The sequence below is a fragment of the Schistocerca cancellata genome, chromosome 9 (genome assembly GCF_023864275.1).
Source record: "Schistocerca cancellata isolate TAMUIC-IGC-003103 chromosome 9, iqSchCanc2.1, whole genome shotgun sequence".
NCBI classification, from domain to species: Eukaryota; Metazoa; Arthropoda; class Insecta; order Orthoptera; family Acrididae; genus Schistocerca; species Schistocerca cancellata.
This window is the reverse complement of record NC_064634.1, coordinates 138,569,332-138,587,190: the sequence shown is the minus strand read 5'-3', so window position 1 is coordinate 138,587,190 and position 17,859 is coordinate 138,569,332. Positions and strand designations below refer to the sequence as shown.

Sequence of the window (17,859 nt, the reverse complement as noted above, 5' to 3'; positions counted from 1 at the left end):
AGTTCAGCGTGCCACAACAAGAGGAAATCTTAACTTGTTGTGCTCCTCTGTTGCAGCGTTCGTCATACAGTTCACGTTCCTGGCAGCCTTCTTCTGGCTGAACGTCATGTGTATCGACATTTCTTGGACCTTCACGTGAGTAACTTTACCTCCAGTCTCCAACACTCAGAACTTTTAGAAAGTTTGGTTGAGTTTCGTTTACTACACTAGAATCTCGCTGAGAAGAAAACAGTAATGGTACTACTTTTAATTAAGCTTAACGTGTCAAATGAAACTTATCGTATGTGGCTAACTACCTTACACATATGAAAATAATTATAGTGGTATGAAATGTCTCTCTCTCTCTCTCTCTCTCTCTCTCTCTGTTCTACCGCCTGGGCACAGAGGATGTGTGTGTATCTTTATATATATAATTCTACTGTACGTTTGTATGTCACTGAACTCCTCTTAAACGGCTGGACCGATTTGAATGAATTTTTGTGTATGCATTCAAGTGGGGGCTTGGAAAATTTACATTCTTAAATCAGCATGATAGGTGGCGTTGCACTTTTGTGTACAATATTGAGCGTATTACGTGCATAAGATTTCGTTTATTTTTCGACATTTTAATTTGTGTGTATTATATTATGTGTGTTTCGTTATTTTAACATTTTAACTTTTTTTGTACGGTGTCTTTTGATATTTCAGGTGTCGCATTTCAGTGAATATTAAGTGTATTATATTCACATGTAAGTTACGTACATAAAACAATGCCACGTCTTCGTGGACTAGGAGAAAATATTGGACGACGGACTCAGAATTCACAATTAGTCCAGAACCGTCGGTTAAATAGATCGGCAGAAGATCAATTGACGGACGATGAAAGTTTAAGAAACCAAGCTGCAGTCAGACGTGCTAATGAAAGTCAAGAGCAACGCAACAAACGCCTTCGAGCTAATGCATTGAGACAAAGACTGGTCCGTCAACGAGTCACCGACACATTCAGAACACGTCAACACCAGCGTTTGCAAGTGTATCGCCCATTGACACGTGCATCACTTCTTCGCCTTGCCTTTGAATATGAGTCGGACATCGACTATTCGTCACATTCACGAATTGCAATCGGTGCTATGAACAAACAATGCCAACACTGCCATGCAGCCAAATACAAAGGTGAATCGGCCGGTATCTCCCGCGCGTCTGGAAAAGTTGTATTGCCACCAATGAATTCGCCGCCAGAACCATTGAAAACACTATTGGCTGGAGCTACATCTCAGTTTAAATTGTTTTTGCGTAAAATTCGCAAATTCAATTCTTACTTTCAAATGACATCATTTGGAGCAACAAAAATCGTTCAGAATGAGGGTGGTCGCAATTTTCAATCAACGTTTAAGATTCAATGCCAAGTGTATCATCAAACTGGTTCTTTAATGCCGATGCCTGATACCGATTCAAAATTTCTGCAAATCTACTTCATGGGTGATAAGGTGCAGCAAATAAAAGCACGCTGCCAATAAAACCATTTCGAGCAGATGGAGGAGTGAGAAATTTTGGGTATTTTAGAACCGTTTTTAACGAATCACAACCAGTTGGTCCAGTTGTTCAATACCGTTTCAAACAGACTGCAAAAAGACAACTATACGATAGTCATCAAAGCAGACAAAGTCCCATCTGGGCAGCACGCGCGCCGATGTCATGCACCGGCCATTAATGAAGATGCAGTTGTTACGGTTGGAGACGCATTTGAACGTCGAGATATACGAATCTAACGCAGAGATAACACAGTGCATACGATTGAGGACAGTCATCGCTCTTATGACGCTTTGCAATATCCCTTGATATTTTGGGAAGGAGAAGATGGATATCATTTAAATATCAAACAAAGAAATCCAGCAACAGGTACAATCTACACATGTCATTACCTAATATTTTATTTTTATGCACTATTAATTTCTTTTTGTCTTAATTATATTTTTACTTTGCAGGTGCAGAAACCAGCAAGAAAGTGAGCGCGATGAACTTCTACGCATATCGGTTGATGTTTCGTGCCAATGAAGACAATAATATTCTCCGATGCCGCCAACCGTTTCATCAATATATCGTTGATATGTATGCAAAATTTGTAAGCGAGCGATTACGATACATTAGGTATAATCAAGCGAAACTTTGAGCTGAGGAATACATTCATTTGCGTGATGCTATTGTTGGTAACGTAGATAGAATAACTAACATCAATGACATCGGTACTTCATATATTCTTCCATCATCATATATTGGTAGCCCACGTCATATGCAAGAATATATTCAAGATGCCATGACGTTTGTGCGCGCTTACGGACGACCAGATTTGTTCATTACATTTACGTGTAATCCAAAATGCGATTAAATTAAAATTGCGTTATTACCAGGTCAAACTGCAATAGATCGGCACGATATCACTGCACGTATCTTCAGACAAAAGTTAAAATCGTTGATGAACTTGATTATACTTTCCCCTGTATATGGCAAAAGACGTTGCTGGCTGTGTTCTGTTGAATGTCAAAAACGAGGTTTGCCACACTCGCATATTCTGATTTGGTTGATCGACAAAATACAGTCTAAAGAAATTGATAAAATTATCTCAGCAGAAATTCCGGATCGGAATATCCATCAAGAATTATATGAGATTGTTACCGCTAACATGATCCATGGCCCATGCGGTGCTATAAACATGACGGCGCCGCGCATGGACAATGGAAAATGTACGGAACATTTTCCAAAACTATGTATAAATGATACAGTCACCTATATCGATGGTTATCGCTTGTATCGTCGTAGAGACACTGACCGTGGTGGTCAATCACATCAATTACGCATGTCAAACGGAACAACAGTTGACATTGACAATCACTGGGTGGTTTCGTACTCACCATTGCTGTGTAAAATCTACAAAGCACACGTAAACATTGAGCTCTGCAGTTCGGTGACGTCCATAAAATATATATGCAAATATGTCCATAAGGGCAGTGATATGGCTGTATTTGCTGTTCACAGTGTTAACGAAAACGATGAAATAACACGGTATCAAATGGGCCGATACATCAGCAGCAATGAAGCAGTTTGGCGTATTTTGGGTTTTCAGATACACGAAAGAGACCCCGCTGTTATACATTTCGCAGTGCACCTTGAAAATGGACATCGTGTTTATTTCACGGAAGAGACTACTCTACAACGTGCATCAGTTGCCCCAAAAACCACATCAACTGAGTTTTTCGAACTATGCAACCGACCAGGTGTTCCCGGTCAATTCGCAAAGACATTAATGTATACCGATGTGCCACGATATTTCACATGGAACAAACAGTCAAAAAAGTGGGAACCACGAAAGTGAGGTGTTCCGGTTGAAGGATACAACGGCATATTTATGGGAAATATATAAGGCCAATTACACACAGTCCATCCAAAGCAACGCGAATGTTTCCTCTTGCGTTTATTGTTGGTTAATGTTCCTGGACCGACGTCCTTCCAATACTTGCGAACAGTCAATGGCATTTTGTACGACACATATCATGATGCGTGTCGCGAATTACATTTGCTGAAAGATGACAACCATTGGGATATTACACTTGCAGATGCAGCATTGAGTTCCTCTCCTAATCAAATTCGCCAGTTATTCGCCATATTATTGACGACATGTTTTCTATCTCAAGCTTCTGTCCTCTGGTACAAATGTAAGGATTCCATGAGCGAAGACATTCTGCATCGCATTCAAGATCCCAATATCGATTTTTCGCAGGAAATATATAATGAGGCGCTAATAAAAATTGAAGATATTTGCATTCTGATTGCAAAAAAGCCACTCATTCATTTTGGTATGCCCCCACCTAACCGCCCAGCAACAGACATTAACAGCGAGATTCAGCGCAAATAACAGTTCAATACGGTCTCTTTAACTACTTTCTTTGAAAATAATGAGCAACTACTCACTGATGAACAAAAGAATGTATATGATCGAATTAATTTGTCAATTGCAGCAGAACAAGGCGAATCTTTTATTTTTCTTTTTTTCTTTTTTTTTATTTTTTTTTAATTTTCTTTTATTTTATTTTTTTTGCACGCATTCGATCATAAAATCATATTGCGTTAGCAATTGCTTCATCAGGTGTTGTAGCCACTTTGCTTGATGGCGGTCGGACTGGACATTCAGCACACAAGTTGCCGTTGAACATTCACACATATCCAGATGCAGTGTGCAACATAAAAAAGCATTCCGGTATGGCTAAAGTTTTGCAAAAATGCAAAATTATTAGCTGGGATGAATGCACTTTAGCCCACAAACATTCACTTGAAGCTCTCGATAGAATGATGAAAGATCTAAATAATAACACTTGGCTTTTCGGTGGTGCATTACTGCTGCTGTCCGGTGATTTTAGACAGACATTGCCGGCCATTCCACGCGCTATACATGCGGATGAAATTAACGCATGTATAAAACAATCTTAGCTATGGCGAAATGTCAGTACATTACGTTTTAACACAAATATACGTGTTCTAATGCAAAACGTTCCATTGGCACTATCATTCTCCGAGCAATTGCTTAACATTGGAAATGGAACAATACCATTGCATGGGGACACACAATGCATCAAATTGCCAGACAATTTCTGCGACATGGTAAATACGAAAAAATGCTTTGATTTAAAGCATATTTCCAGATTTACAAGCTAATTATATTAATCATGCGTGGCTTCGTGAACGAGCTATATTAGCAGCAAAAAATATCGATGTTGACGCTAATAACTTCAAAATACAACATTCATTGCCCGGCAATGAGATATTGTTCAAATCGATCGAAACTGTTACCGATCCTGACGAAGCAGTCAACTACACTGCTGAATTTTTGAATTCGCTGGATTTATCAGAAACGCCACCACATAAATTGCGATTAAAAATTGACTCACCTATCATTTTGCTTCGGAATTTAAATGCACCTAAGCTGTGCAACGGTACAAGATTACTCATAAAAAATTATGGACAATGTTCTTGAAGCTGCAATTTTGAACGGCAAATTTGAAGGTGATGATGTTCTCCTGCCAAGAATCCCAATGATCCCTTCAGACTCACCCATTCCATTCAGACGTCTGCAATTTCCAATTCGCTTGGCATTTGCCATGACTATTAACAAGTCACAAGATCAAACAATGTCGATTTGTGGGTTGGATCTAGAATATCCGGTCTTTTCACATGGTCAATTATACGTGGCGTGTTCTCGCGTTGGAAAACCGTCAAGTTTATTAATATATACTCCTCAGGAATTGACTAAAAATATTGTTCATCAACTTGCATTAAGATAAAATTAAACAAATATTATTGATTATAACGAATTGTTATTATAAAAATTGATGTTATTTCAAAATAAAGAATAATGAAATTAATATATTATTTGTTTATTTGTTTCATTTCATACTTCGTTTAATACCTTAATCGCTTGAAATATGACGCAGGACAACGTCCGTTGGGTCCGCTAGTGTATATATATATATGCAGGGTGAGTCACCTAACATTACCGCTGGATATATTTCGTAAACCACATCAAATACTGACCAATCGATTCCACATACCGAACGTGAGGAGAGGGGCTAGTGTAATTGGTTAATACAAACCATAAAAATGCACGGAAGTATGTTTAACACAAACGTACGTTTTTTTAAATGGAACCACGTTAGTTTTGTTAGCACATCTGAACATATAAACAAATACGTAATCAGTGCCGTTTGTTGCATTGTAAAATGTTAATTACATCCGGAGATATTGTAACCTAAAGTTGACGCTTGAGTACCACTCCTCCGCTGTTCGATCGTGTGTATCGGAGAGCACCGAATTACGTAGGGATCCAAAGGGAACGGTGATGGACCTTAGGTACAGAAGAGACTGGAACAGCTCATTACGTCCACATGCTAACACCTTTTTATTGGTCTTTTTCACTGACGCACATGTACATTACCATGAGGGGTGAGGTACACGTACACACGTGCTTTCCGTTTTCAATTACGGAGTGGAATTGAGTGTGTCCCGACATGTCAGGCCAATAGATGTTCAATGTGGTGGCCATCATTTGCTACACACAATTCCAATCTCTGGCGTAATGAATGTCGTACACGCCGCAGTACATCTGGTGTAATGTCGCCGCAGGCTGCCACAATAAGTTGTTTCATATCCTCTGGGGTTGTAGGCACATCACGGTACACATTCTCCTTTAACGTACCCCACAGAAAGAAGTCCAGAGGTGTAACATCAGGAGAACGGGCTGGCCAATTTATGCGTCCTCCACGCCCTATGAAACGCCCGTCGAACATCCTGTCATGGGTCAGCCTAGTGTTAATTGCGGAATGTGCAGGTGCACCATCATGCTGATACCACATACGTCGACGCGTTTGCAGTGGGACATTTTCGAGCAACGTTGCAGATCATTCTGTAGAAACGCGATTTATGTTGCAGCTGTTTGGGCCCCTGCAATGAAGTGAGGACCAATGAGGTGGTCGCCAATGATTCAGCACCATACATTTACAGTCCACGGTCGCTGTCGCTCTACCTGTCTGAGCCAGCGAGGATTGTCCACGGACCAGTAATGCATGTTCCGTAGATTCACTGCCCCATGGTTTGTGAAACCCGCTTCATCGGTAAACAGGTAGAACTGCAACACATTCTCTGATAATGCCCATTGGCAGAATTGCACTCGCTGATTAAAGTCATCACCATGTAGTTGCTGATGTAGCAACACATGAAACGGGTGAAAGCGGTGACGATGCAGTATGCGCATGACACTACTTTGACTCAGTCCACCGGCTCTCGCAATGTCCCGTGTACTCATGTGTGGGTTCATGGCAACAGCAGCTAACACACCAACTGCACCCGCTTCTCCTGTGACGGGCCCGTTACGGACCCGTTTGCGTGCTACGACCATACCTGTTGCATACAGTTGGCGGTAGATGTTTTGCAATGTGCGGCACATTGGATGCTCTCTGTCCGGGTACCGTTCTGCATACACCCTGCAGGCTTCAGCTGCATTTCGTAGACACTCGCCATAGATGAGTATCATCTCCGCCTTTTCGGAGTTCGAATACACCATGGTCACAGCTCCTACAACACTACACTATCACAGACGTCTGGTAACACGGTGTACTACAGTTGGTCTGCGTGCGGAGACGAATGCAGAATAACAATAGCAGCAAGCGCTACATGCGGACATGCGACAGCTAGACCAAACCACAACAGTGAACTACAGCCACACTCGTAAACTCGGTCGTCATCGTAAACATGTCCCTGCAGATGCTGCTCGCCGACCGTGGCCCGTATTTGTTACAACACGCAACTGAACGTCGGAGGTTTCAAGCGTCAACTTTAGGTTACAATATCTCCGGATGTAATTAACATTTTACAATGCAACAAACGGCACTGATTACGTATTTGCTTATATGTTCAGATGTGCTAACAAAACTAACGTGGTTCCATTTAAAAAAACGTAGGTTTGTGTTAAAAAATGTACTTCCGTGCATTTTTGTATGGTTTGTATTAAACAATTACACTAGCCCTCTCCTCACGTTCGGTCTGTGGACTCGGTTCGTCAGTGTTTGATGTGGTTTACGAAATATATCCAGCGGTAACGTTAGGTGACTCACCTTGTATATATTATGAGCATTACCATTGTTTGATGGTGTTGAGACAGCAACCAGCTACAAATTTATTTTCAGTTCCATTATTCGAAACGTACCGTTACTGGTTTCGAATCATTACGATTCATCTTAAGACGGGTTTGATGCTTTCGTTAGCACATGTGGAGCGTTTTTTTTACTGGTTAATTGTCCTAAAATATAAATAATACATCATTATAAGCACGCCACACATATGGTTGCGTTACAGATTCGCACTGGATGTGACTTACGTGAAACGTCGGTTTGGAGTGTTTGCGTTCATAGTTTTCGTCCATCAGATGTGAATACATTCCCACTGCATTATTATCGTTGCACACGTAAATTTGTTTCACTGAACACTTTAGATTTGTCACAGAAAAGATTTCTAGCATGCACCCACATGTTTTGATACATACAAAGTGCTTACAAACATCTGAGTGTCAAAGATGCTATGATATATCGTAACGTTATAAAGATGTCCCATGTTTGGAATCAGATCATATATTCACTTTAGTACAGAGAGACATTGATTTTGTGAGTTTTAGAGCGAATACTGTTACATTAATTGTGTTAGAAATTCGTCTTTTACGTGTTACGAACGTATTAATCTTTCCTCTTTGCTGACTTAAGTGATGATCTAAAAGTTTGAGCAGATATCGGTCGGTGTGTAGCGGTTTTCTAAGCACTCTGCGGCCCATGTTTTTAGCATTTCTCGTACCCAGCACTTCTAGAAAGGCTAGCTATTGGTGCCCTTCTGCCTTTACCTCCAGCTTTTTAATGTTGAAATGGAGACTGTTAGGATGTCACAGGAACACACAGCTGTTTCTCACCATGTCTAAGGTGTCGTCGATGTACATGCGCCGCCCCGTAGGTTTACAAGGTGCCAAGTCTAACACCTGTCTTTTGGATTCCTCCATGAAGAAAATGACAACCACCAGTCTAATTGGACTATCAATGGAGACCCCTAAAAGCTGACTTATGGATTTTCTTGCTCTAACACTGTAATATGTCCAGTGACGCCACTGCTCCCTCTGGCTGCAGCGGGATGCGCACAACGCGGTGCCCGGCGCTGGAGCGCGACCGCCGCCGCTTCCTGTGGTACTCGGCCTACGCCTGGGGCTGCACTGCCGCCATCTGCGCGGCCGCCGTTGGTGCCGAGTTCTCACCTGCCGTGCCCGAAGACTCGCCCTTCAAGCCCAATATCAATAAGGGCACCTGCTGGTTCAAAGGTCAGCTCCTGCGCCTACACTCATACATCTGTTACTAAACAAATTCACTCTTTCCCAAACATTATCTATTTATATACTCATATGTACTAGCTGAGTACATTTGGACATGCGTGAGTGATTGAAGGAACTTTGTAGCGTAGTTCAGAATAACACGCCGATGACACCGCCTTCCTTGCCCTCGCCCCCACCCTGCAGCGCTCCCAACACCCTCTCCAATCCCATCTTGACCGGTTCACCACTTGGTGCAACCAGTGGTTGCTCAAGGTCAATCCTTCCAAAACCCAGGTGATCATTGTAGGCAAAATCACCCCTTCCTTCCGCCTCCTCGACTTCTATGTCACCATCTATGGCCGTCCTATCGCCCTCAGCCCCACCCTTCAGTACCTTGGCGTCACCCTCGACCGTCGCCTCTCCTGAACACCCCATCTCCGGACAATCCAAGCCGAGGCACGCTCCCGACTCCGTCTCCTCGAGCTCCTTTCTGGCCGTACATGGGGTGTGGACCCCTCCACCGTCCTCCACACCTATAAATCCCTCATCCGCCCTATCCTCTGCTACACCCACCCTGCCTGGATCTCCGCCCCTCCTACCTTTTACAAATCCTCGAACGCGATGCTCTTCGCCTCGTCTATCGCAACCGTCTCCCCTCCCCCAAGCGGATCCTGTACGACCTTATTCCGTCCCCCCACCTCCTCCTTTTCCTCGAACGGATACGGATCCTCTACACCCCCCGTAAACTAGATCCCCCTCACCCACTTGTCTCTCACATCCTCTCCCACCCCGTCCGCTGCCGTGCCTGTATTTCCACGTCCCACCTGCTCTCCATCTCTCCACTCTCCTTACCCTCTCCCAAGGTGGCTTCCGCCAGCTCCCCCTCCCTGATGATGCCCTCCTCCCCTCCATTTACCCCTCCTATCAACTTTGATCCTCCCATCTAAGTGATGTACGTTACAACCAGCGTGTCTTCATCGAATTCATCACTGTGGAGAAAGAAAGAGTGAGGACTATCCACAAATGTATCTGTCTGTAAGTTCATGGAGCATCTGCAGGGAAACTGTTGGTCGCTGGGCACAGAGGGTGAAGGAAGTTCACATTCACTGTCATCATCTAATCAGGGCTTATAATTAGTTAGCCAGTCAAAAACACTGATTTTCCTTAAGTTTAGTGTTTTGTACTCAACAGTCTCTACATTAACAGGATTACCTTTTCCTCATTTTGATTGCTAATAGGCTAACATTGTTCATTTTGTTCACTAACGGATTTACAGTGTATGGTTTCCGTGGAATGAATGGAGAAATTCTCTGTATTGGCAAACAAGTTGTTTGCTGTATGTGCCTTATTTATTACAGTGTTGAACTCCTGACATGCATTTGCTTAATCTGTCTAGTTTTCTCCTTTAAATTGTCCAAATGCTCCTCTCTAAATGTTTTATTAATCTGTTCCAGATTGCTGACAAAATCCATTACCTTCTTTCCAGTCTTCCGTCACGTTATTCAAATTTTCTATCCTGTTCTCATTGTGCTCTGATAATACCTTCGGTCTACTTTGCAAAAAAACACTATTCCCGTCTTCGGCATTACTACAGGAAGGGATTGAGACTGGTTCAGTTTGGTCAACAGTTGAGAATGCAAAACCTGAATCTTTAACTACAGAACCTGATTGTTGTGTTAAACTACATCCCCAACTGCCCTTTCTTGTTCCGTGTCTAATACCGAAAAATTACCGTGATCAGTTGTGTTAGGCATTGTCCTGTCTGTCTCAGTTAAATCAATATTGTTTGAGGATCCCTGTTCAGATGTCCCTTCTCTGTTCACAGAATTACAAAAACGTACATCAGCTGCAGCTCTATCATTTGACCTATGTCTGGTATCTTTCGGCATTTTAATGCAATTTTAGTAAAGCAGCAAACAAAAATGAAATCTCTGACACATAGGGGATGTACACGAAATAGATAACTACCAAATCACTTCCCAACAATGTTAATCAGAACAGAAAAGTATTTGAATTACCACTGCCAAAATTCACTGAATAAAAGCAAGTGTGAGCTTCTCATAATATCACTGTGGAATGAGATACCTATACTTCAGTAAAGGACACAAAGTAGGATATACCATAAAAAATCACTGTCTGTCTAACCACAAAACACTACAAGATTAAATAAACAAGAATTCTTTTAACTGGAACTATATAATTGGTAATAGTAAAGATCATAGCAAAATCACTTATTCTAAGCACAATATAACACTACAAATGCATAAAATGAAAGAATCTCACTTGCAGTACAGCGTGTAAAATACTTTTCACAAATCAGTACTCATAATTGCAGAAAATACACAAGAGTTATATTCGTGTACAAGAAGACTATAACTGTTCTCCATAAAATTAGTCTACATTGTTCACTAGTAATAAATATGCCAAACAAACTGTGTTGCTGGAATGGCACGCAGTGCATAATCACTTTAATTGTTGCGTCACAAATCTTGAAAGTAGCTGCTAAAGCAAAACCTATGATTGGAATTTTAATTTGTGGTTGCAGAACAAATGTTTATCTGACTGCAAAAATCAGCAGACTACCATATAAATGCGTATCCTGGAAGAAAAGGTCGACAGGTGAAAGTTTAATGTTGTACTTAAACTCGTGTCTAGTTGTTATCTGATAAATGTATAAAGCTTATCTTGATATTTAAACGTGTAAATCTCAGCGCAGGGCAACATAACTGTGTTCAAACTTAATTTTAAAGGGAAGCGCGCTAAGCTCACGCTACGCGATGCGGAATCCAGATTAGCCGCAACGTAAAACAATTCGCCTGCGAGAAAGCAAACCGTCTTCAATGAAATTTAAATGTGCTATTTAACTTAAAACAAATGACTCAGATTAAAATGTTGGCCCTGAATATAGCTAAAATTTATCTTTAGTCTAGCAAACAATCACTGTATCAGTATTGTTGTTGTAATAACAGAGCAAATGAACATAAAAATTTATTCAACTGACTGCTAAAACTACATGAAAATTCAGAAGGCAGCACTTTACTGAAATCCTTATATTAGGCCACAGAACTGATATTGATATTTTCGCAAAAACACACCGACAGTCACTATGCCTTACAGCGGACGTGAACCTTGATAGTAATTAAATTCTTGGCATAGTTCGTCTGCTCTGCTACGGATATATTGAGACTGTTAAAAAACAAATTTAATTTGCCGTACTTGAGATGTGCGCTGCAAGACGGTATCTTTCCACTTTTCATACAATGCTTCTCAGTAAACAACTCGTGATGTGCAAGTACAGTTATGAAATTAAAGAATGAAAAATAAGGAACTAAACTTAACGACTGATAAATGAGAACAAAGATTTCAAGTATAAGTACACTTCATTAAACCATTAACAAGAATACATCGTTTCATTAAGTTCTCAGACCTAAACAAGTTAGCAAAAGTATTTCTTAATAACTCTGCTGCTGTGTACAATTACTTTACTTGACACTTGTTTCAATTATAAGGCAAAACCACATCTAGCATTATAAGGTTTCTATAGTAAACGTCAATCATACGCAGTGTTCTAACAATAAGAACTTACACAATTACGAATATAAAAAAATGGACTACCTTACAAATCTATTATTCGACATTCTTGCATTCGTATCATCTCATTTCCACAAAATTTTTCCTCAAAACAAAATCTTTTTTAGATAATATCGCCTCCACTTCACGGCATTCTCTCCAAACCAAGTACATAGCCAGACTGTTCGGCAAAGACTGCTACTTTCTTCAAAATGAAGTAACCTCAGACCATGATCTTTGGTCTCTCAAAAAGAATATAATATTACAGACGGTGAGTACATTTATCAAATTCACAACTTCATTCACATTTATGGCCAAAAATACCTGAACATCGTCATGACAAATGGGACACTCCCCTTTCGGCCTTGTTCAATAGCTATGTTCTGAAATATTACTTGCCTAATCCGATTATATAGAATTCTTTCAAGGAACTTATAAACAGTGCTTAATAGTGCGATAGTTCTTAGGCTGCTGTGTCGGGCTTCAGGACTACTAATGTTATTGATTTTTTTTTTTTTTTGCGGGACTGGAGCAGATAGCGTAATGTTAAAGAAGAAATCCACAAGCGATAGCCGGCTTGATAGGCCGAGCGGTTCTAGGCACTACAGTCTGGAACAGCGCGACCTCTACAGTCGCAGGTTCGAATCCTGCCTCGGGCACGGATGTCCTTAGGTTAGTTAGGTTTAAGTAGTTTTAAGTTCTAGGGGACTGATGACCTCAGATGTTAAGTCTCATAGTGTTCAGAGCCATTTGAACCAGCCATATTTTTGCGTAGTTGTTCACGCCCATGGCACACCATAAGTCGCATGTGTCCTGTGCGTGGTGCAAAATAAATCAGTTTAAGGCAAATACCTAAAGCCGAGAAGCAGAGGTACCCAAATAATCTCAACGATCTCCTGACTAAAATGAATTTGACACAGGATATGCACTCTCACAGTTCTTCTCAGGACCCTCCAGCTATGAAAGAACCGTATACTAACTGATCATCTGAAGAAATTGCAAAGGCTGAGACTTTACGTTGCCTAACTTATAAAGCTTTAATTTTTTTTCTCAGGAATGTATTGAAACATACTCTTCCTAGTGCAAGCTCTATTAAAAGAAGACTAAGCAGTTTAATGTTCCGCCAGGTTTTAGTGGTTTAAGCGTTAGTATTTAGAAAACTAAAAGCTGTCAACAAAATTTGGAAAAGACTTGATTCTTAGCTTTGATGAAATGAAAGTAAACAGTGATTCATACTTTGACCGGTCATAGGGCAAAAAAGACAAAATATTGACCAGCGAGTTTGTCTTATACCAAAAGAAAATGAGAAAAAATGAAAGTAAACCCCCCCCCCCCCAAAAAAAAACTGCCAATACAGAGTTTAATAATAATAACCATAATAACACTACATGAAATATGGAAAATCTCTATTATATTCATATCTGCGTAAGAAATGTGTGTGCGTCGTGGTCCTTTGAGCTTCAATGCAGTGTGACGAGGTTAGAGGGTTCACAGTGACGTCACAGGTCGCCTACGCGTGACGCTTACCGTGTATCGTAGTATCCATGAATGCAACAGTCCGCTGATGCGAAAAGTATAGCGTCGTTGCACCGCTCTTGAATTCGGTGTAACAATCCACGATGTGCATATTGACCAACCATTCATCATGAAACTTATCCATTCTGCTGTGTATCACTGTTGACGTAGATCTAACGTTGCTGTACTGAATACGAGCTCGAGGACGGAGGCTAAAGCGACCATTACCGTTGTCAACAGCAAGTACCGTGACCGAATGGAAGAAGTTTGTTTCCAAAGAAGACATAGCGCATGCCTGTCATTTGTACTGCTGTGCAGATATTTTCATTGCGATTGAGATACAAAGAGAAATGAGGGTAAGAAATCAAACGCAATGCAATTACTCTGACGAGCCACCACGAACCAACCTTATACCAATGTCCTCAGTAACTTTCACATCAGTAACTCCCGAAATAATATCAGTACATTTCTGGTATAAGGATATGTGCAATGATTAGCTGCAGTCAGTCTTCAAGTGGCAAACTCATGAATATGTTGATTAGGGACACAGTAGTCGTGAATAGTATCGTAGCTACAATAAGCGTAGGAAAAAAGTATCGATATCTTGAGACATCGATACTCACCTTTAATGAAAAGATTAGACACCCTCTATTGGATTCAGTCTGTCCATCTATCGATAATCGGGAGAGATAGCGATACTCACAGTTATAAGTGTTGAATCAAACAATGTTTTCAATTTCATCAAGGACTACACTTTTGAAAAATTACAGTAGTTGAAATGAGTATAAAAGCAGCGTTCCGACGAAAGTAATATACACTAAAGAACCAAAGAAACTGGTACACCTGCCTAATATCGTGTAGAGCCCCCGCGACCACGCAGAAGTGCCGCAACACGACGTGGCATAGACTCGACTAATGTCTGAAGTAGTGCTGGAGGGAACTGACACCATGAATCCTGCAGGGCTGTCCATAACTCGGCAAGAGTACGAGGGGGTGGACATCTCTTTTGAACAGCGCTTTGCAAGGCATCCCATATATGCTCAGCAATGTTCATGTCTGGAATGTTTGGTAGCCAGTGGAAGTGTTTAAGCTCAGAAGAGTGTTCCTGGACGTAAGGGGTGTCGCATTATCATGCTGGAATTGCCCAAGTCCGTCGGAATTCACAATGCACATGAATGGATGCAGGTGATCAGACAGGTTGCTTACGTACGTGTCACATGTCAGAGTCGTATCTAGTCGTATCAGGAGTCCCATATCACTCCAACTGCACACGCCCCACACCATTACAGAGGCTCCATCAGCTTGCACAGTCCTTTGCTGACATGCAGGTTCCATGGATTCATAAGGTTGTCTCCATATCTTTACACGTCCATCCGCTCTATACAATTTGAAACGAGACTCTCCGGACAAGGCAACGTGTTTCCAGTCATCAACAGTCAAATGTCGGTGTTGACGGGCCCAGGCGAGGCGCACAGCTTTGTGTCGTGCAGTGTTCAGTGTTCAAGGGTGCTCGAGTATGAATCCGGCCACGAAAGCCCATATCGATGATGTTTCGTTAAATGGTTAGAACACTGACAATTGTAGATAGATCGGCGCTGAAATCTACAGTAATTTTCGGAAGGGTTGAACTTTCGTCACGATGTACGATTCTCTTCGGCTGTCGTTGGTCTCGTTCCTGCAGGATCTTTTTACGGCCGCAGCGATGTCTGAGATTTGATGTTTTCCGGATTCCTGACATTCATGGTACGGACGCGAAATGGTTGTACGGGAAAATCCCCAAACCGTCGCTAACTCGGAGATGCTGTGTCCCATCGCTCGTGCGCCGACTATAACACCACTTTCAAACTCACTTAAATCTTGATAACCTGCCATTGTAGCAGCAGTAACCGATCTAACAACTTATATAGGCGTTGCCGACAGCAGCACCGTATTCTGCCTGTTTACATCTCTGTATTTGAATACGCATGCCTACGACAGTTTCTTTGGCACTTCAGTGTATCGAATTTGTTGTGATTAGTAGATATATATAAATAACAAACAGTCATGAAGGTATTATACAGTTTCTTTCACAACACAAGTAACAAATTCTCACTACCGCCCCAGTTTACTTTAAATTAATTTCATTTGTATAAGTACCTACACCTGCGTTCTTACGTTAGATGCTGAAATGCTATTCCAGAACATGGAGAGCCTCGGCAATTCTGTTTGTGTGTAAGGGGGAATTTAAAGTAGACTGGGGCGGCAGTGACTATTTGGATCGAGGAGAGATGCGTACAAGAATAATCCGGTCAGCTGTGTGAACCGCTGTGCCAAAGTGGTTTAGTGACTAACGCACCTGCGTAGGAGGCAGGACACCCGAGTTCGATTTCCGACCTTGGCAGCCAGAGACTGTAGTCGTGTCTGTGAGTTGCGTTTGGGTGAGTGTGCAAGTGTATGTTGACTACTTCCAATGAAGGTCTTTCTGGCCGAACGCTTACTTGTTTAACAGTCTTTTTGGTGTGCCTATCCTGCGATTAAGCGTCCCCTCTATATGATAATTCGGAATCTATCCATTTCATAATATTGTCAAAAACATAATATATCACTACAAGGGGCAACGGCCTTGCTGCAGTGGTTACACCAGTTCCCGTGGTATCACCGAAGTTAAGCGCTGTGGGGCGTGGTCGGCACTTGGATGGGTGACCATCCAGCCGCCATGCGCTGTTGCCATTTTTCGGGGTGCACTCAGCCTCGTGATGCCAATTGAAGAGCTACTCGACCGAACAGTAGCGGCATCGGCCAAGAATACCATCATAACGACCGGGAGAGCGGTGTGCTGACCCCACGCCCCTCCTATCTGCATCCTTCCCTGAGGATGACACGGCGGTCGGATGGTCCCGGTCGGCCGCTCTTGGCCTGAAGACGGAGTGCTATCATTTCAATGGTTATTCGATACGTTACCTGCAATAAAGTACTCTTACGAGTAAACGGCGTTCTTCTGATGCAGCCATGGGTCAAAATGTACTTATGGTGTTACTTGTGTGGTATGTTTAGTGTAGTTAGATACTTATTTAGTGTCTTAACGTAATGTCCTTATATGTTATAACTGTTTTCCTTCGATACTATTGTCCTCTAGTTGTTAATCTTTACTACGGGGAAAAACTGAATTAACAACACCACTAAAATATTCATCCAAATACACAATACTGAAACATGTACAATTTCATAATAGGAAATAGTTTCATCTAGTAAAACTATAATGCTACACGCCGTTAAAGAGTTTATTGTTGATTATTAAAAATTTTAATCGTTAACTTGCAGCACGTTTTTCTGTACCTTGGTTTTGCATTTAGGACTTATCGTTCAATGTTCATTGCTGATTTTTTTTAAATATTATCGTTAACTTACAGCCATGAATAAGGCTTTTTGAAAATTTCTTGGTTTGAGATTCGATACTTTTCAACCACAGCACTTCACTTTAACCGAGTCAATATAAGAAACTTTTGTATAATTTCGCCTTCAAAATGTTCTTTCTTGTTTACGTTTAGGTAACCAAATACATAGGTTCTGTAGCAGTTCCTTTTAAAGTTTACCCTTGGAACTCCATGAATATAAACAACACCTCACAGCACTTTCGACACTGATGACAGCCTCTTAGTGTCTCCACCGTATCTTTTTGTGCTTATTGCGTATCGTTCCACCAACTAGTGCTGCAAACGCAATTTCTCTTCTCTTGACTTCACTGTTCAACTGCCTCCTCCTCCTCCTCCTCCTTCTCCTCCTCATTGTTCCTCTGTTTATATACTGATATTAATTTACAGAACATACACAAAATTTATGCAAATTTCAAAATTTATGTATTTCAGACTAAGTTCAAAGAAATTAACACGCAAAGAATAATTCCGCGCAGTGTGCATTGTATACTG

The 17,859-nt window shown here is 41.4% G+C and overlaps 1 protein-coding gene across 1 annotated transcript in view; it reads left to right on the top strand.

The window, feature by feature from the left end:
• LOC126101131 (probable G-protein coupled receptor Mth-like 1) overlaps window positions 1-17,859 on the top strand; it is a 106,532-nt gene that overhangs the window by 38,343 nt on the left and 50,330 nt on the right. Inside the window, exons 2-3 of the mRNA XM_049911814.1 lie at window positions 57-135; window positions 8,691-8,878. Of these exons, the coding sequence (XP_049767771.1) occupies window positions 107-135; window positions 8,691-8,878 (217 nt within the window). The 5' untranslated portion in view covers window positions 57-106. The remainder of the gene's footprint in view (window positions 1-56; window positions 136-8,690; window positions 8,879-17,859) is intronic.